Source organism: Lepisosteus oculatus, chromosome 15, assembly GCF_040954835.1.
Source record: "Lepisosteus oculatus isolate fLepOcu1 chromosome 15, fLepOcu1.hap2, whole genome shotgun sequence".
NCBI classification, from domain to species: Eukaryota; Metazoa; Chordata; class Actinopteri; order Semionotiformes; family Lepisosteidae; genus Lepisosteus; species Lepisosteus oculatus.
In genome coordinates this window covers 5828369-5853875 of record NC_090710.1, presented here as the reverse complement: position 1 = coordinate 5853875, position 25507 = coordinate 5828369, and the positions used below count along the sequence as shown (strand labels likewise).

General features: G+C 35.4%; 1 protein-coding gene across 3 annotated transcripts in view; it reads left to right on the top strand.

Annotated features, from left to right (window-relative positions):
• The window catches only part of clybl (citrate lyase beta like), a 73021-nt gene extending 63742 nt beyond the window's left edge, over nt 1–9279 (top strand). For all 3 annotated transcript variants that reach the window (XM_015363532.2, XM_069178942.1, XM_015363531.2), the window contains exons 7-8: nt 5649–5773; nt 6988–9279. In XM_015363532.2, coding sequence (XP_015219018.1) covers nt 5649–5773; nt 6988–7116 — 254 coding nt within the window. In that variant the 3' untranslated portion in view covers nt 7117–9279. The remainder of the gene's footprint in view (nt 1–5648; nt 5774–6987) is intronic.
• The last annotated feature ends 16228 nt before the right edge of the window (nt 9280–25507 follow it).

Genomic DNA, 25507 nt, shown 5'->3' with positions numbered 1-25507 from the left:
AACACCTTTATTCCTCCGCCCATTTGTAAAAATTAAGAAACAAAGAACTATCGCATTCATGGTCATAAAGTGTGGCATAGTCTCTTAGTATTTGATTAGTATAGTGTTCATACATTTTGGGGGTTTTAAAATACAGGATTGTTACAGAAAATATTTATTGGATTGCAGTTATGTGTACAGGAATGGGGTGCAGGAAATTTTATGTTTGGTCATTTTAGAATTCTGAATCTCTATAAAAATAAACACACAATACTTTTATCACATGCTTCATGGTAAACAGGAAACATTGACTAATAATGTGATAGGTTTGTCATTAAAGATAGTTTCCAGACATGATTTTGGCTCCTTCTCTAATTGTTATACAGCACTTGCTTGCTAATCATCACAGTCAGAAAACTCGACACTTTGTGCATGGCAGTCATTTGCTTGCACCTGGTGGAATGTAGTTAAAGGTTTTTGTTTCTGCAATATGAATGGTGCAGGATTTTCACATCAGCTGTGCTCTTGCAGTGATTGAAGCTGATTTGTTTGTGACCTCATTTGCCTTTGCTGTTCTCTAGTGACATTGCAGACGGTCCAGTTGGAGCTGCTCTGTTTACAGTTTTTTTAGGATCAGTGTGGAAAGTGTATGCATTTAGTGGTGGAAAGGGAATTAGATTAAAGTCAGCATGTTGTTGCTATAGGAATGTGTGACATGATAGTGATTGGTATGTATGCTCTTAAATAGTCACTAAAAGCACTGAATGTCAGAAACAATGCTATAGCATCAGTCATCATCAGACTAGCCCACTGAGAAACAGCACCTTTCCTGAAGTCCGAGAAGCAGCAGAACTAACAGATAGGACTAACATTCCAAGCAGGTGAAAATTTCACAACATGAGAAACAGGATGCAGCTGAAACTTTTTTAAGAACATTCTTTTAGGAGCTCGAATGAAATTAATACTGCTAGATTTAGCAAATGATTTGCTTTTCTGTTTGTTTGCTTTCTTAGGCACACCAACTAATCAAAGATTATTTTTAAGTAAAGCCTAATAAACAATTATTGCTTGCTTCTTCTCAAATACTAGTTTCAAAACTGCTGTTTTGCTCTCATCCCCCAACCCCAGTGTTTTCAATAAAAAGAAAAAGGATAAATCAATGTAATTGTTCAATTTCAGTTTTACTCAGAGGACACAAAAGGCAGTGGATTAAAAGATTAAGTCTGAGGGCCCTATGCTGTATAATCTTAGTTAGTGGATATTAGTGCTTAGAGTCTACTTAAGCAATAATACTCTCCACAGAAAAGTGTTACCTGCTAGATAATTTGACCCTTGCAAGTAAAGCCTTGTGTGACAATTGTCAAGGTGATGAATGAGAGACAAGGTCAATTATCTGGGTGATGATGCATCGTGAGGTTTTTGTGACTTGATAGATTGATCTTTTTAACTTAAAGATGTATTTTTAAGCAGTGGGTACACAATTCCTTGCATTTAAAATTCTATACGTATAACAATACAATTAGATCACAATCCATCTCTGTGTGGAAGAACTACCAATGGGTGTGTATTGCCGATTATGCAAAACAGCGATTGCTATCTTTGCTATGGTTGTATGATGACCCGAGAGCATTAAAACTAAATTTTAATTGAATATGTGAGTCCTATATTGCACCGCGGCACCACACACTACCCTGTTTTATATGGAGGCTCAGATTAGTCAAAAAGCTCCGAGGAGGTGCTGAGCACAGATGGCAGAACGCTATAGGCTGAGAGGACGAGTAGCCAGACCATTCCACTAGAAGAGCCAATGGCAGTGCAGTGAGTGGCATCAAGCCACTCAGACCTGCCACAACGTCACTCTTCTAGCTGTAGCTGAACTTGGATGGCTGTAGAACAGGTGGCAGGATTGCAAAGAGGGGTGTATTTACTTAGATCGAAATAGCGTGTGAAGGAAAACCCCCTGACTTCCTGTCTGTGCCACTTTCTGTTCTCTGAGGGTGTGTGTGACAGCCGGGACACTGGGGCTTTTAGTAGCAGCTCCCTGCCCTTGATGTGAAGGGGGAAGGAACAGGGATTGTGGTGAGGGTGATTTCTGGTGTCCTAGACCCATTGAAGCTTCTGTGCCCTATCAGGCTCTCTTTACATTGAGAAACCAGTTGCAAAAACCTAAAACCATCTTCTACGCACAACATACACATGCTGCTGTTTTTTCCCCAAACCTCACCTGGGCTCCCCCTCCTCCTCGCAGTTCATGTCTTTTTCTAACTGAATCTGAGCCATTTTGAAGTGAATTCAGCCATTTGTTGCATGTAAAACATGCAGGAATTTTGCATGTAAAAGGAAATGAAAACATACAGGCGTATTATACAAATCGTAAAGGATAGTATTTAAATACGGAGTAACATCAGCTAATGTGCTGGTAGGGAGGGAGGTGTGTTCAGGAGAGGCACACTGGGCTGCTACAGTATACAGCACATACCCCGCAAAAAGGACTTTATTTCAAAACCTCTTTTTGGTAACGTTCTCCTTTTCTCATCCCCTTCATTTTCAACATGTATTGACATTCACTGCGTTCTTGCAGAGTTTGTGCACCTGAAAGTGCTGTTGACATTTATCAGCCAGCTTGAACAGTTCTTCAGCTTCTTCCCTACCATTAGCAACTCTTGTAGTTTGGAATATGTCATAACACTTTTTGAGTGGAACATAAAAGATTTTACAGAGAAGAGGACAAAGCATAAAAAGTGTTGATAATTATGAGAAAGTTTCTGACAGGTTGGCCATTTTTTAAAGAAAACCTTTGTGATTAAGTACAGTATCTGTCATTAGCAGTATCTTCACAGTGATAAACCCTTGCCTAAGAAATATTAACATATCTGATCAATCTTAAACCTGCCTCCACTAATATACATTATATGTTGTGCTATAAAAGGGAAAGCAATACTTTAAAAAGCCTAAAAATTACATAAAGATTTGTGTGAGCAGGTGAGACTATTGTTATGTTGTTGTTAGCATGTAGCGCTATACCTTTAAGAATTAGTTGCTTTGAAACAACATTAAGCCTTGCAGTGCTAATTTGTGCTAGCTACACAGTATTTTTCAGAAATTAAAATTATATTATTATTATTATTATTATTATAACTGTGTTTCAAGCTAAACTGTCCCCCTGAGTGGAAAGACGATTAAGTTTCTAAAGTGGAGTTGCATTATTTAATTAGAAGTCAATGAAATTAAGCCAAAGAAATCGTCATGCACTCCACACCATAGAAGATGGGCAAAATCGTTTGGAAGTCTGTCAGAACAGCACCACAGAGATAAGAAATGCATTCAGCTGAAGTTTCCGTTTTCTCGGTAAGTGGGGTTTTTGTATATCAGGCAGGTGGTAATTTTTTGTGTATATTCCATCTCAGGTCACTACAAAAGAAGGAGAGGAGGCAGTGCCTGTGAAAAATAAGCAATTTAAAATGGCTGACTTCAGCTGAACGATCCAGTAATGTGCTGACTATAAGGAGATGAAATAATGAAACCTCAAAAGATGACAAGCAATTAACACTGTAAAATATTTTTATTAAAAAAATAATTGTTTTATATCCAATCCATTTTAAATAAAAAAAGTATCAATCCTTGTAGCTGAATAAAACATTTTTTAAAGAACAGGAATATTATACTGTATATTAATAAACATTGTAAGACTAATTTGTTCTAACTCAAATATCGATTTTTGTACTCACATCATGAAGTTTTATTTTATCACTGAATTTACTGAATACAATTAAGTGACAAAAATGAATCTACAGTTTAGCCTTCTGTCTAAAATATCAACAGTAAATGTCAGCATTTACAATACAGAAATAATATGTAATATGTCAACATTTTACAATATAGAAATGCAAAATATAAAAATATGAAGACTATAGAGTGTATATACTGTATCTGAAGATTAATACATTTTGACTAATTATAACATGAAAAAGAAACAAATTACCCCCAAAAGCATTGAATACAATGTTATGTCAAACTTTTTCAGCTCTATTTTAAATGACAGAGAACTGTAAAATAATTAGTGGTATAGTATTTACTTATAAGAAACGTTGTCAGTGATGGTAGACAAAAAAAGGAAATGTAGCAAAATATGGATACACCATTATAAAATGATATTTTTCTGTTATGTTCTAATTGTATTTACCACATTATTTTCTTTGCACTCAGTCTGAATTTTATGTGGTTGGTTTAGCTGTTGGAACAGTTCATGTGATGCTTGGTTTTGTAGAGTTTACAAGGTAAGCTGGAAATTGGGCAAGCTCTATTTGATGTTTATTATTGGTGGTTCTGACATTTAATTTTTCAACTGCAAAGTGCTGGCATTCAGTGAAACCTGGACCACAGATGACTTCTTCATTTTCCTGAGACTTAAAACACATCCTGTGAAGAGAGACATAAATTTGAAAGATGATAGCTTTTAGTTTTTTATTTTCCTCTGGTGAAGAGAGAAAAAAAAATGACAGTGTCTTACATTTACCTACGGGACATGACAGGTATTGATCTAAAACAAGATCTATCAAATGGCACTGTAAAAACAGGATTTCACGGTCGTACATCATAATGGCTTGCAATTTTTCACCCTTATGGTTGTTCATTAATACGAGTGGTTCAGCTATTTAATAATTGCCGCATTTCAGCCTGACATCTATATCTATTTTACAATGATGTGACTGCAAACGAAACAACTTCAGTGAAAGCCTACGTCCAAGGCAAGACATTGAACATTTAGGATTAAACTCTAACTGAGCTCACACTAAAGTTGCAGAGCTTTTTGGAGCTCGGACTGAAAATCGGGATGACACCCATGATGAGCTATGATTCATAGCATCCTCTGTCCCTGCTGTTTCCTTAGAAGTCTCAGACAACTTGGGAACTGCCTGAGAAGATAGAGTGTAAATATTAGGAACAGAACAGAACCTGAAAATGTAGCTTCTGACCCAGGCATTCAGTGCATTGAAAATCCTTCCTCAAAACATCACAATACTGGAAAAAAAATTTACAAATAAAATAAAATAGTATGAAACATCTGTTTTAGATACACAGGAACACTGTGCATTTAGTTTAAGACATTGCATTGATTTTTTTCTTATCTAGGTTGATAACTATTTTTGAAGGCAAATCAGCATCATGCAGAGATGTAACAGTGTTTTCACAGTTTTAACTCAAAAACATTTAATTATGCTTAAACAATTAAAATATAGATGATCCTGATCTTTTTTGCTAAGTTTTAGGAGTGCTGAAGTGGAAACAATTGACCTTTGATATAATATTATAGATTTGAGTAGGAAACTACTTAAAATACTTTATTATAAGGCAGCCTGATACATTAAAAATAGATTGATGAAATGTATTTTCCTATGAAAAAAAATGCATTGCATATGGAAATTCCTTCACAAATGTGTAGCGATTTACCTCATTTTTTATTTTTAAAAAAGGTTACATCCAGCTTATCTGCATATATTTTAATGACATGTTTTAGTTTGCATATATTTTAATTGAAACAATAACATTTTTCCTAAATTATCTGAGCTTCTTGCCTTAAGCATGTCTTCCATTAAAAAATTATTTGCAAACTCAAAACTCAAAACGCTGTAAACGTATTAATTTGTGCTGTACTCATCTTCACAAAGGTAAACAGGTGATTCATCCCAGCCAAATTAAGATTGTTCAGGAGGAGTTTTCCCCCAGTCCAGAACGAATCAGATGGGCTCAGGAACTGATAGATGCATTTGAAGAGCACCAGAAGTTAGGAAAGGTAAGCATTGGTGCTTATGAAAATATATTGTATTTTTTGAAAGAATGCAAGCTAAGATAAACGTGATGTGGTGGTTCATTTTGAATACACAGACCATGATTCCAAGATTGGCCAAATGAGTTTTTTTCTGGCAATACTTGGAAGAATGTTTATCATATTTGCGCTATGGAATTGATAGCCACTTTAGAATAAATATCTTCATCCAAGTAAAGTGGAGTTTAATGTTCTGAGATTTTAAAATGGAAAAACAAATTAAGTGTAGAATATTATTGTTGCTAATTTAGTGCATCATTGAATCTTCTCTTTTCTGCTCTGTGGGCTATTGCTGCTTAGATGCTGCAGTGGTGAAGCACAATCTGCCTCCACCTGCCAGCAATTCGTACATTAGAAATAGCCTGGAGGGACAATAGTAGTTTTGCAGTGTTGTCAGTTCATTATTTTAAAGGTTGCACCATGACAAGTTCTAACTTGTTTTTTTTTATTTGTTTGTTTTCATTAACAAATCTCCTACGTACTCTTTAAGGTAAACTAATCTTACAGAGCTGATTAGGATCATGTTCAGAATTTCGGTTTACATTCTGAGATGTGAGATAGAGGAATTTTTAAATGACTTTTACCGAACCGCTATTCAAGAATGTATGAAAACCAGACGCTGCAGCTTGTATCCAACTTTCTGTCATCTCACTTCAACACAGTAAAAGAAGCCTGCCAAGCTATATCATAAGCAATTGCACCATTGGTTATCTTTAGCATGAAGGGTTTCTTTCTGGATTAAACATTCCAACTTGGTGAAATAAATCAGTTTTTAAGGGTGGTTTTTAAAAAACAACTATCATTTTCGGTGTAGTTGTAATTGCTTTAATTTATTTTTTAGTGATTTGCCACCGATTAGTGAACAAGCAAACATCTCTTATTTAAATCATTTTGACACCATGATAGTACATTGCAATTTGGACCTAAAATACAGAATATTTAACATGATGTTTACAGTGTTTCTCTGTATTTTTCCTCAAATTTAATCTGTAGTAATTGGCTTTGCACATAACTCTTTAATGCATTAAAAATAATAATTATAATAATTGACTGTTAGGACCATGTTATTTTTTAATTATGTCCATCTCAAGGCAAGAAAGTAAAAAGCAAATGCTCTTCACACAATAGTTACTTTACTTTATGGAAGTAAGACCTGCTTTTGTTATATTTTTTGTTTCCAGGGTGCATTTACTTTTCATGGCACTATGATCGACATGCCTTCGTTAAAGCAGGCACAGAACATTGTCACTCTGGCTGTGGCTGTTCAGAAGAAAACACCTGCTCCTGAAGTCCATGTCCCCACTATATGATGAATGACTCTCTTCTCCTGGATTAAACTGAGGTTTTTTGTTATTGACACGTTTTTTTAGAAAAATACACTTGATGTTTTAAGCCATTAACTGCCAGTTAATTGAGCAATCATAGCACTGTTTTAATAACCTTATTGACCATGATGTAATTAAAATAAAAGTCAAAAGTGTAAAACCCACTTTGAAAAACCACCAATAAAAAAATACTCAAGTACACATTTGAGGAAAATGCCAAAACATAAGATTTTTATATCTTGTCATTTCCTGAAAAGAATAAGCTGCCTGAAATCTGTATTTTTGGACATACTTATAAATCCTGATTTTGTTCAACACAAACATCTAAGAAAGTAATGGTATGAGTATGACTTTGTTCTTAGCATGTGTTTTCTTTTTGAAGAAAGAAGGATAGCCTAACTCTGCTTCTTTGAAGACCCCTGTGTAAAATCTGCCTCCTGCTACCCGCAGGTCAGAAGAGTCGCTCTCCAGTTGCTGGGGTTTAGTCAGCTTGGAGTAAGGGTAAACAAACAGACCAACTCATCCTTGTTCCACTATTCATCCCATACTCCAAACCAAAGAGCTGAAGTGTTTTTTTCCCTTTCTTTTTTTCCTCCAAGCTGCACTAGATCAAAGTTGTGGTTGCCAAAGAACCTCAATGAATTTTCTTAAACCAACAATCTCAGATTTTGTTTCAGACCCCTTACTAAATCACAGCCCTTTGTGCACTTACTATGAGGCACTGTTCTCTGTGAAGTGGGGATGAATACTTTTAAACTGGGCATCAGCCCTACACTGACCTCCTCAGCGGCAGGGCAGCCTCACTTACACAAACACTGCAGGAGAGGCTGTTTGGCTGATTTTTTGTATGTAAATATACAGCAATCTTGAAGTTTGTTTTGTTTTGTCATTCCCTTGTCGCCTGCTATTCATGTTTTTCTCTAAAGAATGGCTTTTTGTGTGGCACCACATCTTCATTCTCTTATGCAACATCCACAGTAAAACAAACTAACCAAAAACATAACCCTGAGCCCTACAAACAGGACATTCTCTCCCAGACTTTAAGAGAATATTGTCAGCGGTTCTATCTGAGATGATGTAATTCTCTTGAATTACACCACTGCTACAGATGGCTTGTCTCATGAAGAACAGGGTTCCTTTTTTGCTTGTTGTTTTGCATGTTATTTTCAGATATTTTGTTTTTTGGTTTTGGTTTCACTCTTTGTTGACAAGTTTTTAGAAAGAACAGTCATTTACAGTGAACTGTTTGAATATTTGACACATCTGTTGGTGACTGTGGGCTTGATCTTGCATGATCAATTGTGTCTGAGGTTTATGCCAGGCAAATGCCAGACAAAAAGATCGAACCCACTGCTGTGCCCAGCCAAAGGCCTAACAATAAGCTGGCTTCCTGGCACTCGGCCACAAACTTTTTTGGGGGCCTTTTGCTTTCATTTATTTTTAATTTTCTAATGGTATTACATTTGTTTCCCTCAATCTCAGGTTTCAACTGCTATCATTTCTCCAGGTTTGGAAGGACCGTGCTGATGTTGAGTCAAGTCTTAGCCCACAGTTAAAACCCCTATCCTAAGGCTGACAGAATTAACTGTAAGTGTATGTTTTGGTGTGAATTTTCCCCAAACTAACTTTAGGGCCTACCGCCTCAGACATTTATTTTGAGTGATGGCTCTTCAGAAATCTAGAAATGTCTATAGTTACAACTTCAAAATGCAAGCTATTCCTTAACAGCTCTGTCACCCTGGACTGTAAATAATACAGAACAGGTGTTAATTCAGAACGGTCTGCTATTGTATCAACTGCATTGGTCGGCCCTCCTTGCCTGACTTTCTAGTGAGGGTTCATGGTCAATTTCAGTGCGATACATTTCTTCTTCTAAGATTTTGAAAACCGTATGAATTTCTATGAAAGGAATACCTGCTTGACTCGAATGTATTGTCAGTAAATGAGGGTTTAAGCTTGAAAGTCAATTTTGCGCTTATTTAGGAATCCTGTATGAGTACAGTTCTAATTGCTTAGACATAACATTCCCCCTACCCCCAGAAGGATAATTAGCAAGGGTCTTGTTCCCAGAAGTCAGTTAGTATTTGATGGGTTTTGTAATGATCAAAGTGATAATCATTTTTATATTAAAATTGGATACCCTGGGTTTGCCTATGCGTTTTGTTAATTTTATTGATTTAATTGTCACATTACTTCAGATAACAGGAATGTGACTTCTTCCCCTGGATTCCCTTCTAATATTATGTGGCATGTCCGTTGTATTTCCAAGTTGACATAATCTTCTCAGCCCTCGCAGCAGATTTAAATACATTTTACTAGTAGTCCCTGAGAGAGTAAATTACAATTAACACTATTAAATTCTTACAAAACCTGACGAGATTCAATTATATTGAAAATGAGATAGGAACACAATTTCCTTGAGTGCAAAGCTGAATGTATCCTTAGATTGGTTTAATAAATCATCAGGTATAATACTGTGCGGAATGTGTGTATGCAAAGCACTGTCAGAGGAAAATTAAAATGAAATGTTTTGCATAATTTTTTCATTAATCTCAATAGGACCCGTGTGGTAAAGATTGTTTTATTCCCCTAATTTCCCGCCCGGGGGTTCTCCAAATAATGTCTTCATTGTTTTACTAGTGTGCTAATGACAATCTGTGACAACCTCATTTTAACAAAGGATTATTTCAATGCAATAAAATGTATCGTTTAAATTAAAGGCAAGGGGCCTTTGGAGCCATTCACTCGCTTGGGAAACGAGACATAACAGTAATAAAATTGAAGCGGGCAGGATTGGTAATAATTGGTGTGAAGGAGGTAAAGGCAGCGCTTCTGATAGTATTTAAATATTCCTTAGTTGTTTTCGGTTCATCATTGACACTAGATAATAAAATGTGAATTTAAAGTATATAAACAAAAAGTAACCAAGAATGTATGTTATTTTCTGTAAAATCCCAAGCATAACTGAGAGCAAACTCGACCCCAGAAGTCTAAAAAAATGCTCGAATGAAAATCCAGTTTTGCTTTAATGCTTGATGGTTATTGTTATTATCATCTTTAAAGATGCATCAGCTACTTATTAATTCATCTGAAAGCTACTGAAGAATGTATTCTTCCGATTCTCCTCAGCACTTTCTTGATAAGGAGAAGCGATTCGCGAGTATATTTTTACATTGACAAACCTCTACAGAAGCTCGCTAAATGTATGTGAAGTGTTAGCATTTTTTTACATCGACTTACTTATTATACCCCGTAGGTGGTTCGTTTGTAGAAAGAAAATAGAACGGATGAGAAAGAAGTATCCTTTGTCTTTCTGAAGTACATTTCCATCCATCCATTCATTATCAAAAAGCCGCTTATTCAGATCTACTTTTAAAAAAAAGTTTTAAGATTGGGGGCACTTCTTTCTGCAACTAGGGGATTCGTGAAACAAAACGGATTACGAGATTACCAGTAGGATTTTGTGCATATTAATGTTAGTGAAGTGCACCTAATGGGGCTATAATTGCGCTCAGGATTTCGGATGGGTCTTTGTACAAACAGCCCTCACCCCCTCCAACTAGATTTTTACATTGAAAGTGAGAAGTTTTTTTTCTTATTTTTCCGTCTTCGATCTTTAGAGTTGGGCTTTTTATTCGAGTTCTTTATTGTTTTTCTCGGAAAACTATTACTTTTATGCACATTATCCCAAAATTCAGCTTTATGCAAGACAGCGCATTTTATGCAGGAACAGTTTATCCATCCTTCTAATTAAATACCTTTAATAAAGAAAAAAATAAGGCATTTTCAAAATCATGTTAACCACTGGAATTAGGCAGATAAAACCATGGAAGGAGAAACTCGAGACACTTTATTATAAACTAAACCTATAATTGATCAAGCTTCTCGGGACCATGAAGTGATTAACCGCAAGTTTATTTTTTAACCAAGTGAGAGCTCGCAAACGTGTTCTTGTGTTTTATGAAAAACAAAGTTTTTACCTTTTTTAAACGTCGGTGTAAGGTCCCTTTTAATGAAACATTCATTCTATGAATTGTTTCATAAAATGTTAAGTTTTTTTTTTCCTTCGAGTGAAAGAGGCTTTTCCACTCTAGTAAACTAATCCTTTATTAACTACACAATGAATATTCGGTCAAGCAAAAACGATCTATTGTTGCAAATTAATTTAGCTCAAACATGACGATGCTGTAGCATATGTATACCGATTTTAAGTTTCCGATCAACTAAATTTTAAAATATTTGATATGGGAACTCCAGGTTTGAAGTTACCGCTTAATTCAGTATGAAATATATAGCAAAAATATTTTCATGCGACAGAAAAAACGTTTGAATTAACTGATTACTAAAATCCAAATTATATTGAACTACAAAAGTGATTTTATCCAAATTTTAACGCAGTTTCCTTGTCAGTTTCAATTTTGCTGATTTAAAAGTTTTAAGGTTGAAGCCTACGCAATAAAAATATAAAGTGAAATGCATCGTACTAATTACACAACATAGACATAGATTTTGTTAAACGTTTGTTTTTGTGCACTGAACGGACAAAAGACAACTTTCGTCTTTTTGATATACTTGAGGGAAAAGGCAGTTCCCAGAATATTTTTATGGAAACGAATAATTTAAAAAATATTTTTTTTCAGTTCGTGTCCAGATATGTGTCCAGGCAGTACTCGTCTGTGTTGTCTGAAGTAGAACTAAAAGGTTGTTTTTTTTACGTGATATGAATGTATTGTCTTTCTATACCATACAATTGCTTTTATGTGGCACATGGTTAAAATTTTAAAAGTATTTTTAATATTAGTACCAATAGCATTTAAAGCAGTTGTGTACATTTGAAGTTAATGTCCAGATTGAATAGCTACCCCGTTCAAAAAGTTGATACTGCGATGTGTGCAAAGGGTTAACGTTTAACCTGAAGCTAGTGAAAGTTGTCTGACTGAATGTCATTTCCCTCGCTAGTAAAGTGATCCTTGTGTTGGATTGCTGTGTGTTTTAGTGAAAGGTAATCCCCTCTCAATGGAGTGCGGCTTGTGAAGTTTCTAGGAGTGGGACGATGCTTTTCTACACTCTGGATAGTTTGAACTGACTCTCTCACTTTAATGGTGACAGATCAAAGGCAGGACCGTCTCCCAGCGGACCCCACTAAAACCCAATCTCTTTGTCTGCTGTTGCTAGGATTCTAGTAAACTAAGAAAGAGTGTCAGGGGCATGTTAATCAGACTCGTTACAGTGTGACAAAGTCTTCTCCAACTTTTCATTTTTACTATATTTTCAGCCCCGTGCACCTGCAGTTATATTGCTTGTCTGGTCTAAGATCTTTTTATAAACGCTCAATAACTTTTGAAGCCGTAACTTCTGTTTACTTAGCAGCTCCATTCTCCTACGCCGGCTCAGCAATACAGACTTCACTTAGCTTACACACGTCGAAAAGGTCGAATGTTCGCACGTTTCATTCCAAGGTTTTCCATTTTCTTTGCCAGTTTTGTGAAATTTGAATTGCAATTCACTGTTTTATTCAAGCCAGGATAGCTCTATAGGGGAAGATATGGATGGGCCGATTTTGCAGCGTTTTAAAATACACGAAGAACTTTAAACGCTTTCTTACTTGTGTCGTTTCTTGAGTTGTTTTTGTGAAGATGAAGTGGAACTGTCCCCACCCGAAACATCCGTCTAAGCCCGCTGATGGTGACACAGTTTGAAGTTGTTTTTATTTTCAGATAATTTGATCATCTCGAACTGAAATATGGAAGGTGAATTTTTGTGCACACTTTTTATATCTGATGGTAAATAGTCTCTTCCACAATAATTAGGTTTGCTAATTGTCTTCAAATGTTGAGAAAATATTAACGAATATATTTAGAAATACGACCTTGACTGATCGCCAGTTCATGGCAGGTAACATTTTTATCTTCAAGAGGGCTGTATCTCCTCTACACAGTTGAAATCAGTCATCGAGAATCCTTATTATTAGAATCCTTATTAAACATTTTGCAACAATCACATTTGTTTCAAAATCGGAAAATCATGAAAAGCTATAGTTTTAACAGCAACTGCGTGTGCATTCTTTGTGTAGGGCATAATACAGGAAACGTCCCAGGTATAGATATTACTAACGCTACAAGCTGTATAATGTCTACTAGTTAATTTGTTTAGGAATCTCCTTTGCTTTCCCCTAAGGTTTTACGACTTTAGAGTAACAATTTGTTAGCTAATGCGTCCTTTCTGATCTCTGCATGTTGGAGTGGACGTTTTTATAGTCATTTTAAACTGGAGTTGGTCATCTAGCGCTGGCCCATATCAACCATGAATATTTCCAGTCTATTTGCGTTGAACTGGCCTAGTTTTTTTATAGTTCTCATCGGTAGCGTTTTGAAATAAACATTTTCATCTCTGTCTGTATGTGGCATCCGAGAAAGACAGAAGGTAGCTTCCCCCTCAAAAGGAGAGAATCAGATACATTATATACTTTTATGATACGTTTCGATAGCACTGTTTTAATTTTAACCTTTTCCCATTCGATTCTGATCATTTTAATGAGCATTTCTAATTGATGGCACATGTGATTAATACTGAACATATTTCTGGTTATATTTGCTGTCAATTAGTTATGTCAGAGAGATTGTAGTAGGTTAGTGAAAGTTCTTAAATGATAATCTTCTTGGAGTTTCTTCAAATTTGTGCAATCCAGTAATTAATAAATGAGTTTAAGTGAATTTAAAAGTGATGTGGAAAGTCTGTACCCGTCTTATATAAAGAGATTCTTCCACTCCATTTCCACTTTCCACCTTTAAAATCAAAACTTTTACGAAGATTGTGAATGCAGCGTATTTTTATTTTATTGATGAGTAACATCTATAAATCACCGGAATTCTCAAGTTTATTGTTTCCATGCAATAACATATTTTAAAATACCTTTCTATTTATATCTGAAGTTTGTTAATGATTCAACTGTATTCGATACTTGAACTTAATGTACTCTGCCCTAAGGAACAAATAAATATAAGCACTTGGACATTCGACTGTCAGTCTTTGTCCCGTTGGTGCGTTAGTCTCTTACCCTGTCTCATATAAACATATTGTGGGATATTGACAGAAATGCTTTCAGCGTTTTCCAGAACCTCATTGTCATTCTGTAACATAAGCACAAGCTCGAGTTACATAGCACACACAGCATTCAACTAAGCAATATATAAATTGAGTTTATGTAGTTTCCACCTTTAAGTACATTTGTATCCAAAGTTTAAAGTTTAACAGGCAATTCAAACTAATGTATTTTAGAATCTAAAAGATCGAAACTATGGAACGTGCTCTGTCACATAGAACTACTCGTTATATGCTGAGTGGTAACGAGTTCACTGTTATTTCAAAATGCATTTATGTGCGCTATAACAGAACCAAATAATTGTTCATTATCCATATTCACGTTGGAAATGAATTAAAACAATCGTGTCTTTGCTGATACACGCGATAAAATAACAACGCGATCGAATAAGAGGCAGCGTGCTGTGTGATTTACGTATTTGCCTAGCTACTGCCACTACCCCTACTGCTTTTCTGATGATGCCCGAACAGCGCAGGCGCCGCCAGTTCAAAAGTTTGCCGGCGGATGCTCTCAAAAACCGAGAAAAAGAGGAATGGATGCTTATAAAACCCCACATTTATTGCTGCATGGTTGTTAGAAATGATTGCAGCGTTGCGCACGAAAAACGATGCGTTGGCCGCATCTAGACAAAGCAGGCGACTGGTAAGGATTTACACAACTCCCGCAGACACAAGCAGTAAATGTGCAGCCTACCACAGACTCTATATTAGTGAATGCAAAAGCACCGATTCATTGGAAAACAATGTAAAGCTTAGGGGAGAAAAATATTGTTTTATTTCAAAAGTGGTTTAATTTGGGAAGAAGCAGATTAGTCCCTGTCCTTTAAATGGGGTATGAATTTGCTAAAGATAAAGTTTGCGTCATCATATATAGCCCATGAAAGGTCTATATGCAGCATGCGTTAAAATGCGTGTGTGAACGATGGAGAGTAAGTTGTACAGGATTTCTCTCGTATTTTGAACTACAAGTAGATTGCAAGTACTGGAATGTTAATCAATGTAGTCTTTCAGGAAAATAACACGTTCAAGTTACTTTTTGTCTCACTCTGAAATTTATATTTTTTTAGAATAAGCTTTTTTGAGTTAAATGTGCCCACATACCGCTTTATACGAATCCATATTTATAATTATAGTTGATATTATAATTGCAATTACACGTGACATATATCCGATAGTAACCTATCGCAAGGATCTCCATGTAAAATGTGACTGTAGATAATCACCCTCGCGTCCTTCAAAAGGAGAGGCGTGAAAGTGGTCCCAGTGATTGATAACCCCCATTATGTTGCTTAAATTTCCAGGTTAAGTTGCAGCGCTGTGTTTATAAGGTAATTTACACACAGATATCACTCACTGTCCTATATGCGTCAGGCACTGCGCTAGTTTTCCCGTTTTCCTCCGTGAACGTGACTCACATAGTTCTATTGACTTTATCTCATTTGATCGAACCTATGGAAGCTTGGAATACTTTTCGTCACAATAGGAATTGCGACACCCGTGGCATAGCACATGTAATTAACACAGCCCCGTGTGACACAAGTTGTATTTCACGTTTATATAAAACATGCTGGAAGAACTGAATAAACTGTACAAAACAAACGATGATGAATCCTGTCCTGCGCTGAAAAATCACCCATATTGCATGTAGCCTCAAACTTTAAACATAGTCTAATCAAGATTTTATACACAGCGCCAAGGGGTATATCACACATTTGCCATCAGAGGAGCTATCTGTACTCAAAGAAATGTTGAAAACTGAAAAAGATATAAAGTATTTATCTAACAGTAACGCGTTTTCGTAACAAAGTATAGCATTGTGAAATTATCATGTTGAAAATGTGCTTCTTGTTGATTTTAACGAAAATATCTTGTCGGTTTTCGAGTACACATTACATTGTTTTCAAAACGATGGTGTTGGTGAAATATTTTAAGTACTGATAAAATGAATCTGCAAATATGCATCCACACAATAAAAGGTGTTAAATGCGCAGTGTTGGGAAACAGACCATTTGTTAACATTAACACAATATCATAGTACATTTTCTGTCCAGATGTTATAGGGCTATTTTAACACAATGTTGCCGATTTTTAAGAGAAAGTCGCCCAATTGCATTGTTATCACGACATGTTCAACATGTTTCTCTCTGTACAAGGTGGTGAATGCTGGAACGAAACGGGCAGTATCGAAATAATACAAAGAGCAAAAAGAGGCGTGTTAATTTTAACAAAGCCTAACTGTGAGATTATTAAACTGGATAAAAACAACTGTCTAAACAACACTCGATTAACTCATGTTCCTGAAGAAGCGCTGGGGTGAGAGGAGAAGAGATGTTCGGCGGTTTGGCTACCTCCGAAGATATTAGACTTTAAAATATGAATTATGTTATACGAAGTGACACAAATTAAAAGTCATCCGAATCACGTGTGATTTTATATAATTCGGATTGTTTTATCAAATTTTAATGATAAGATAGTAGCATTTCATGTTTTGAAATAAATGTTACTGTTACTTCAATTAGTTTTTATTTTGCTTCACTTGAGAAACACGATGTGGTCAAACAATTCACATTTCCAAATGAAACAAGAATATATTTATAGAGTACTTAGCTGTGTCACAGAATATTACACCTTCGATAATGTATTTTTATTCTTAAAATGTTACTTCTGTCACGACAATAAGCTTCTTCACTGATGAACTTTGAAAGACTGGGTATTACATGTCTTAAAGATTGCATCCAGAGGATATTAAATCACTGCTCAATGATGTAATGAATAATGTTTTTTTTTTCGATTTAATAAATTAATTGAATTAATTGAGAAATAATGTACGGTAATCTAATACTTGAAAATGTCTAGAACTGTTTGAACTTTAACGTTACCTGATGACAGTGAATTTACATATCCCAAGCTGCGCTATAAACAATCCTTTTAAATACCCTTATTAAAGGCAAAGCTGTATTATTTATATGAAATCTAAAATATGTTCCAAGAATATTATTACTTTTTACATTTACAGATATTATTTTTAATTCCTTTTGTTTTTAGTCAAAAGTTGGATTATAAACAAAAAGTTAATGAAATGCTTAACACTTTCATCCACAGTGCAGTCCTATTTTATTTATCTGATGATACTTTTTTTTAACAATTCTTCGGTTAAGTGCAATGGACGAAATTTCCGCGCTTAAGCAGAAGACTCGAGTAGAAACGCCGTGTCTGCTTTTTTGTCTTCGATTTGTCTGTTTAGGCTGATCTCCAATGACAAACGGAGAGTAGCCATTATGATTACGTTAAACCTACAAGATAACATAAAGATGACGAGGATCAATCAGCTGCATTGTTTTAAATGCTCCACTACAGTTGTTACATACACCATTTGCCACTTAGGTGTCCCGACTGTGGAGAAGATTGAAGAACAAGCCATCCATAGCCCTTATACACACAGCCAAGTCAGAACACTGATTGCTTTTGACACATCTCTCGTCAATGCTCAGTTTGCAAACAGGTGAAGGCTGTAGCACTGCATGGGCTTGAAGTTAGCGCAGTTGTTCCCTTAACCTTGTTATTCTCGTCCCTTTTCTTCCTTAATATGGGATGTCGGCTTTTTCTGACACCCATCACAGTTTTATCTACTAACATGATTTTGAAATTTACGTAGGCAAAAGCCGTGCATTGAGTGTGTTTTGTTCCTGATGCATTTCAGATGTTCCTAATTATGCTTTTTAATCGTCTTTAAAAGCACATTTCCCTCTAATCTGTAGTCGGGGATGGTTGATTGGTTTGTTTTATATGGTTGATGGTTAAGTGCCACTGACATAATATTGTCAATATTTAATCGGTCAGCAGGCTGTAATTGTAGCCTATGATGCTCTGAGACCATAATGGTGAAATTGAATAATTTCTACTTACATGGTTATATGACGACACTACACTTTCAAAAACAAATATTCTTAAATGGAAAACAACCATTTCAATATACTCCCTTAGGACGACACTGACACGCATATAATTAGGTATGAACCTGCTGTGCAGAATAGCCATGGTGCGTGCCTCTAAATTAACGGAGCGCAATTCGCGGAAATTTGGGAATTGTATTCGGAATACAGTTACTGCGAGTTAAGTAGAGAGAAATGCCCCCCAGTCAGCCGCATGTAGGAGTTGCAGACCTCTGTCGGTGTTGCTTGCAGTGATCGCTGGAAGATAGGCTCAAGGGCCTTAAAGACAGCACGTGCTGTGACCTCGGAATGTTCCTCCTTCGAGGTCAGGGTTGTTTTATAGTCAAAGAAATGGAAAATTAATGATAATATCGACAGGGCATACATACACTTCTGCTGAACTTAAATAAAGTTTCTTTAAAAATGAAAGCTATTAGTTTAACTTGTAATGTGGATGTCAGGATATCAGACCACATTTCGCTTAACCTGTTCCACATATCATACCTCCCTTTGTTGTGGCTTATAGAAGTTGAGTATCTTACATTTCAATTACATTGGTCTCCATCCACAAACGCTGGACTTCACTAGCTTCCTCGATGAAAATCAACTCAGTTGGTCAAGTAGTGACACACTGTTACAGCTAAATTCTTCAGTGTCTCGCTCTGTGATGTATTATCGTGCCTTTCATTTTAGCCTTCATAGAAAGCCAGATTTCTTTGGCCAATTTAGCGTTCACTTCGTTCAGAGAACTTTACTCAAGAACGACAATAGGTCTTGTCTCTTGATAAAACAAAATTTACAGGCTCAGTGAATGGAATTACATTTTAGTTTTTTTTTCAGTGAAGACAATTCAAGAGATCAGTGGATTCATCATACTGGACATGACATAAATACCAATACCGTGAACACTGGCGTCATAACAGCACGTGTTTAAGTGTATTGTTCCAAAATGAAAATATGTTGAAACTTAGAGGCGTTAAATTAGTCTTCTTTCAAGTGAAATCCTAAAAAGTTACACCGAGAACATGAAGTGATCGCATTTAGGTGTTGTAAAAACAAGCAAAATTCCCGAATGTTCTGTTACATGTAAAAAAGAACTGGCGACAGGACCTTAGAGTTGCAGACGTTTAGGACTTCTCTCTTTAAAACAGTACACCACATACCCCCATCAGTTACCCCAGCTACCGGAATCCTTTGTCAATGTCCATAGTAGAACATTACACCACATCACTTCTTATACATGTGATAGTATATATAACTTATATAATAATATTAAGTCCATATAATGGGCTAAAGGAAGACTGATGCTTGACTCACTTAACGAAGAATGCAGTCATAAATTATTTAAATTCTATTCGAATTAAGCCTTAAGTATTAGCTTATTTGGGTGAGTGACGGCATTTCAACTGAAGCATAGACTGTCTTGTCAATGATTTTTTCTTAGACTCGGGTATCTCATTTAGAAATTAAACATTTTCATGTACATTTTCAACACTGAATTAAGGGGATTAACCTTTCTCATCCTCTTCTGGTAACACTCAAAAGTCGGCCGAAATCGAACACGTCAGGAACTAAAACAGCCTGAAGAGATGAACATGAAAAGTATTTTGGCATTCATAACACTGAAATCCTATGACTGTTAAGACACGTGAGGCGAATTTTACGCATTGAGTGTACTTAGACAGCTTTGATGATTTAGGCAGCCTAAATCAATAAATGAAATGAACATGTTTTCCTCATTAGAGTAATATTCAGCGTTACAATTAATGGATACCGTTTAACAGAAATCACAATTTGAAATTGCACAGTACTCTATTTAGATCCATAGGATCACTCCTTATTGCTTAGACATCCTTCCCCAAAATATGGCTTGTGAGATTTGCAAGAGCTTTTTATGTGGCTAACAAATAATAATTAAATCCCACTCACTTAGTAAGAGTGCAATAATTAACGGAAAGATTCCCGTGATAGCAGATAAATGTTTTATGAGTTATATTGCGAAGCTACAGGTGGGTTGCGCCAACCTTTGCATGGGAATTCAAACGAATATTTATCTATTGGGAGCGTTTGAAAGCCTTTATTATTATTTGTTATATTTAACCTTGCACGGAGCAAGACCACATTTACAGTCTATCAAGGGCGTGAATGAAAAAATAACGATTAATGTTTGGTGATAGCTAACATTTGCAGCCCAAGGCTCTAGTAATCATTTAGCTGCGCCTTCGTCCCTTAATGTTATTACGTAATGATAAAACTATAAACACGCGTCTTAAAATATCCAAGGGAAAGCGAATAAAACTAGTTTTTCTTGTCTTCGAATCTATTTACTACATTTTCACGGAAAACGCGCTAATGGATTATTATAGTAAAAGATCATTATGCTTCACCTGCAACACCGCTTGCAGGTAAGGCAAGCTGTGCTCTAATTACAAACAACAATTCTCAAATCTATTTTCACTTATTCCATTTGGGTCTATATCTGGAGGTCTAACTGTTTTATTGCATAACGGGTAACATTCAGGTCTAATTGTTTTATTGCTTAACAGGTAACATCCAGATGAAAGGGTGAAGGTGAGCATCTTATGCGAAATTAGGACAGATATTTCTTTTAAACATCGGAAGGGAAAACGGTATTTTACAAGTTAATTATTAGAATTAATCAGTTTTGTTTACAGGCACAGTTAACAGTAAACAAAACTGTAAACAATTAAACTTACTTAAATTCTGTATTTGTTTCCTGTAAAGCTCTAATAATATGTACGTGTCTATAAAGTTGAAGAATTTTAATGCAACACTGAAGTACAGTCCTGTGAAACATTTTACAGACTTTGCAAAAGGGTTTACCTTAAATGTTTTAAGGACACGGGGAATTATAGGCAGTCGGGATATCCGCCGTGTAACAATCTAAGATTTATGCGTTTAATGTAGCAATATGAGGATAATTAAATAATTTTTCGATTTTCTTTTCTTCAGCATAAATTAAAAAACGCCTCGACAGTTCAGAAACTCATTTTATACACCTGACACTAAGGATTCCTCTTCTGGTTAACAGTTACCAATTTAGCACTAGAGACACTTGAAGATATGCCCATTTTGTATTTATATATAAATTATATAAACGTTTAGCCTATGAATATAAACATCTAATTTGTGTGAAATTCAACATGATGCAGAAAAGATTTTCCATCCACTTTAGAGGCTCCGTTAACCTTCTCCAATTTATAATTGGCTCAACAAGACAAAATATATGTATTGAGAAATCTGACAAGGTCAAAATACACCAAGATACACATTTATAACTATTGCGAGCAAAAAGGCGAATGGACATATTGTCATTTCTAAAATAAAATGGAACTAAGGGCAGCCGTTTTTCTGCAATTTGAGGTAAGAAAGTTTATTTAGTTTAAAGTTTAATTAATGGAAGGGGGGGGGTTAAGTCTATGAATTACGATGTAGACGTTTAATTTTCAATTTAATCTCTCTTCTTTCAGATTGCTTTGCTAACGTTAGCCTTGCGCATTCCCTTGCTGCTGCTAATAGTGATAGTGATAGTTCTAATGACGAGAAACAAGTTTTAATTGCAACAATATCCCTACCTCTGAATTAATGAAGATGCCTGCTTTGTGTTCTGTGTATTGCGCGCGTGTCTGTAATTGCGGCGGCCAGCTCCTGGGTTTGTGCTATTTGACACCATTTTTGTTAATCCAATTAAACATGGTAATCCAGAGCTGTAGAATGACCTTGTTTTATCTCTTGTCAGCAGAAGGATCCAAATAGGCATCTTTCCCCCTGTTTTGGACAGGCTACGTTTTAGGAGTTATTTTCAGTTTCTTGACTCCTTTGCTTACGGTATTTATACAGACAAAACCATGCTGTTGTTGGTAAAAGTGAACCCATCATTCATTCATGCAACATTTCAAAATATGACACTCAAGAGAACAGAAGGAAACGGGATAAACCTGCAATCGGCAGGCTTGTTTTAAATTAAGTACAAAAGTTTGTGTTTTTTTCCAGATACCTGCGGGATACGATGCAAATAACGAAAAGTCAGAAGTGAATGAGTGAAATCTGAGTCACACGTGACACAATGGAACTCATACATTTAAATTGTACATAACAGATCTGTGAGACGTCTACTTCTATGGAAATTGGTTGTAAATCAATACACGTTATTTTAATTAAAGCTCACGATTTACACAAGCAGTATTCACGCGTTGCTTGACTGTTAGTAAGGGTATATTAAATCCTCCGTTTCAGTTAGTTGTGTTGTCACACATGGACTTTCATTTGTTTTCGAAATTAAACCAGACGTCTTTCCTTTACTGATTTGTAAGAAAGCAGTTCATAATTGAATACAACACTTAACGTCAACATAACAGTATTTCTTCAAAATAAACCTTTTACTGACATATCGTGAATTGGTAAATTGAACTTTTGCGTTCCTGCAACTTAGATTTGTCCATTGATCTTTACAGTCTATTTTGCTTTTTCTATTATTGCTAGCCAAAATATCAGATTGATTGCAGTTTTTTATAACCTTTCACTTCTCCTTGGGAAATTTTATTTCTAAGCAGCTATAATATACACTGCTATAATATACTGTAAAAAGAAATATATGTTTTAGATACTACGTTTAGATATTGTGATTTAAAATATTGAAAGATTTTTTCAGATTTTGTTAATAGTTGTTGGTCTGTTTTAAAGTGTTAAGGTTTTTATCAGAATGATTTCTCGCATGAAAAAAGAAAGAATAAAATGTCTATTCTGTGTATAGTTAATGAATGCCGGAGTCAAACTGGCAAGCAAACATCTGAATTGAAAAGATAATGAGCATGACACGTCCGGTAAATACCCGAAGTGAATACCATTTCATTTCACTGAAATAGGGAACGCAAACGAAATTAATGCGCTGTATGTTTCATTTGTACAATTAGTGAATATTTTACGCGTAAATTAATTTCGAAATTTAACTACTAATGGAAGCTAAATATCATTTTTTGCTAGATGTCATTTAAATAGTACAATGAACAACAATCTAATCAAGGATTCAAGCTGCAATTATCGTCACCTGCATTTGACACTATTTAAGCTCATTTTATAGAAGACTATTATTATTAACTAACTATTATTATTAACTAGACGAAAGGAGTGCTATATGTTCTAGCATAGTCTAACATTTAAATATCAATACGAAGAAAACAATTCAGAGCAATACTTAGAACTTGAACTTCGTTTTAAGGCAGGGTAGTGAATCTTGGCTCAGACATAGGGAAATGATCGTGTCAATAACAACATGGTAGGCTAATGATTATAATGTGGTCTTCGAATAAAGTATGTAGAAGGGTTCACGTGTTTAAGCTCCGCTGAAGTGACGTCTCATATATACTAGACTTACCACAGAACTGAGATCGGTTAAAATTTGAAAGCGCAACCGGTTTTTTGTATTTTACGATTGGACATTCAAACTGATAAATTTATAAGCTCCTCATTGTTGGTGAAATAGATATGCACATTTTGAAAATGAAACATCAACATTCCTAATTGAAACTTACAGTTACATTGAGTAAAACTGTCAGTTATTACAAAAATATTATACAATAAGTACATTCAGCTTTTCGTTAATTCCTTCGTTAATTATTTACGTACAATTTTAAAATTATTTTAGGACCGGGTTTTAGTTGATCTTGTGTGTCTGTTTCTCTGATGTTCTCCACATGAGGTTTAAAAAGAGACGCCCCCTTTTAAAAATAATGGCTGAAAATGTCTTAACGAATTCTTATTGAAATGTCACAAAAATAACATTTCCTACGACTCCTGAAGGTATTCTGCTAATAAGAAATGTTGATCACAGAATGATTAGTAACAGTCCCGAATTCATAATGAATACAGAGTGAATTGCCCATTATTTTGAAGTGTTCGCAATAATCTCCGTTTAAAGACCTTGTTGAAATACAGTTGACCTTCCCACTTCTCCTTTGAAACATCAAATTACAAGTGCCTCTTAACCCATTTTAGTCCACTGCTTTTGAGGAACGAATCCCCCAAGCAGTAGAGGAAGTGGACAATAGCATAAACTAAGGAAGTTACTTTCTACGTTTTCAACTGTATGAATTAAAGATGCTTCCTGAAAACTACATTAAAAGAGAATGAAAGATACATATTACAGAGGCTAAAATATATAGTAAAAAAAAAGTTATTTTCAGTATTATAACAGCAAACTCATGCTAGATGATGAGAATGAAGGTTCTTAGAGATTATCAATGAAATGGTTTAGCTAGTGAAAAGCAAATGGCTTTTAATGTATTAAAGGAATATATCAGTGCGTTTACCACAGGCAAGAAACTGACAACATTTCAGGCTGAGCAAATAAAAGTCTGTATTAAATAGTTTCATAAAAGGCAGGATTGTTACAGGCTCAATATAAACAAATCCCCAGGGCTTGATGGAGAGGGTACTGATTTTACTTCAGGAGATAAATGACAAGAGATGTTATTTATAGACTGTCGACAAACTGGAAAAGTGCTAAAATTATACCAATCCATAAGAGAGCAATAAAACAAATTAAGTAATTATAGAGCAGTAAGTTTTATTTTTGTTATGCGAGGCATTATATAGAAAAAATGAACAAAACGGTAGGATAATCTGTATGACAATAGGATTCTGGGAGACAATAAACAGATTTAAAAAGTAACACTTGCATAATCCGCTTTATTTATAAAATTAGCAACAGCAGTAATGGATATAAACAGATCATGTGTTATGGTTGTATTCCATTAAAATATTAATTTTTATTATGCAGATTGTAACGCATGGAAATGGATGTCTTTGGATTAGGAGCTGACTAATACATAGGAGAGAAAATCTTCAGATATAACATGAATACTCATATTTCATGATGTCATTAGTGGTGTACCACAGGGATCTGTACTGGTTCCACTGCTCTTCCTAATTTACTGTATATCAATGGTCAATACTGTGGAATAGTTAGTAGACAAGTGGGCACACAGTACCAAAATAGAAAAGACATTTAAAAATACTAAGATAAAATTCAAGACTGGGCAGACTGGCTTTCAAAAATACATACCACAGCTAAAGTATATGACTGAATACAAATTCAGCATACAGAACCTTATCCAATCTCTCCTCAGTATGCTTCTTCTAGCCTGTCTGGTAAATAGTAGCTAAATGATCTGAGGATGTAATAATAATAATAATAATATTTCTTTATTAGCCCTATACAATTTCTTGCATTAGGAATGTGTCTTTTCACATACCCCAGCTTTTCTCCATGGAGACACAGAGACAGGGAGAGAAGCCTGGGGTCAGAGCGCAGGGTCTGCCAT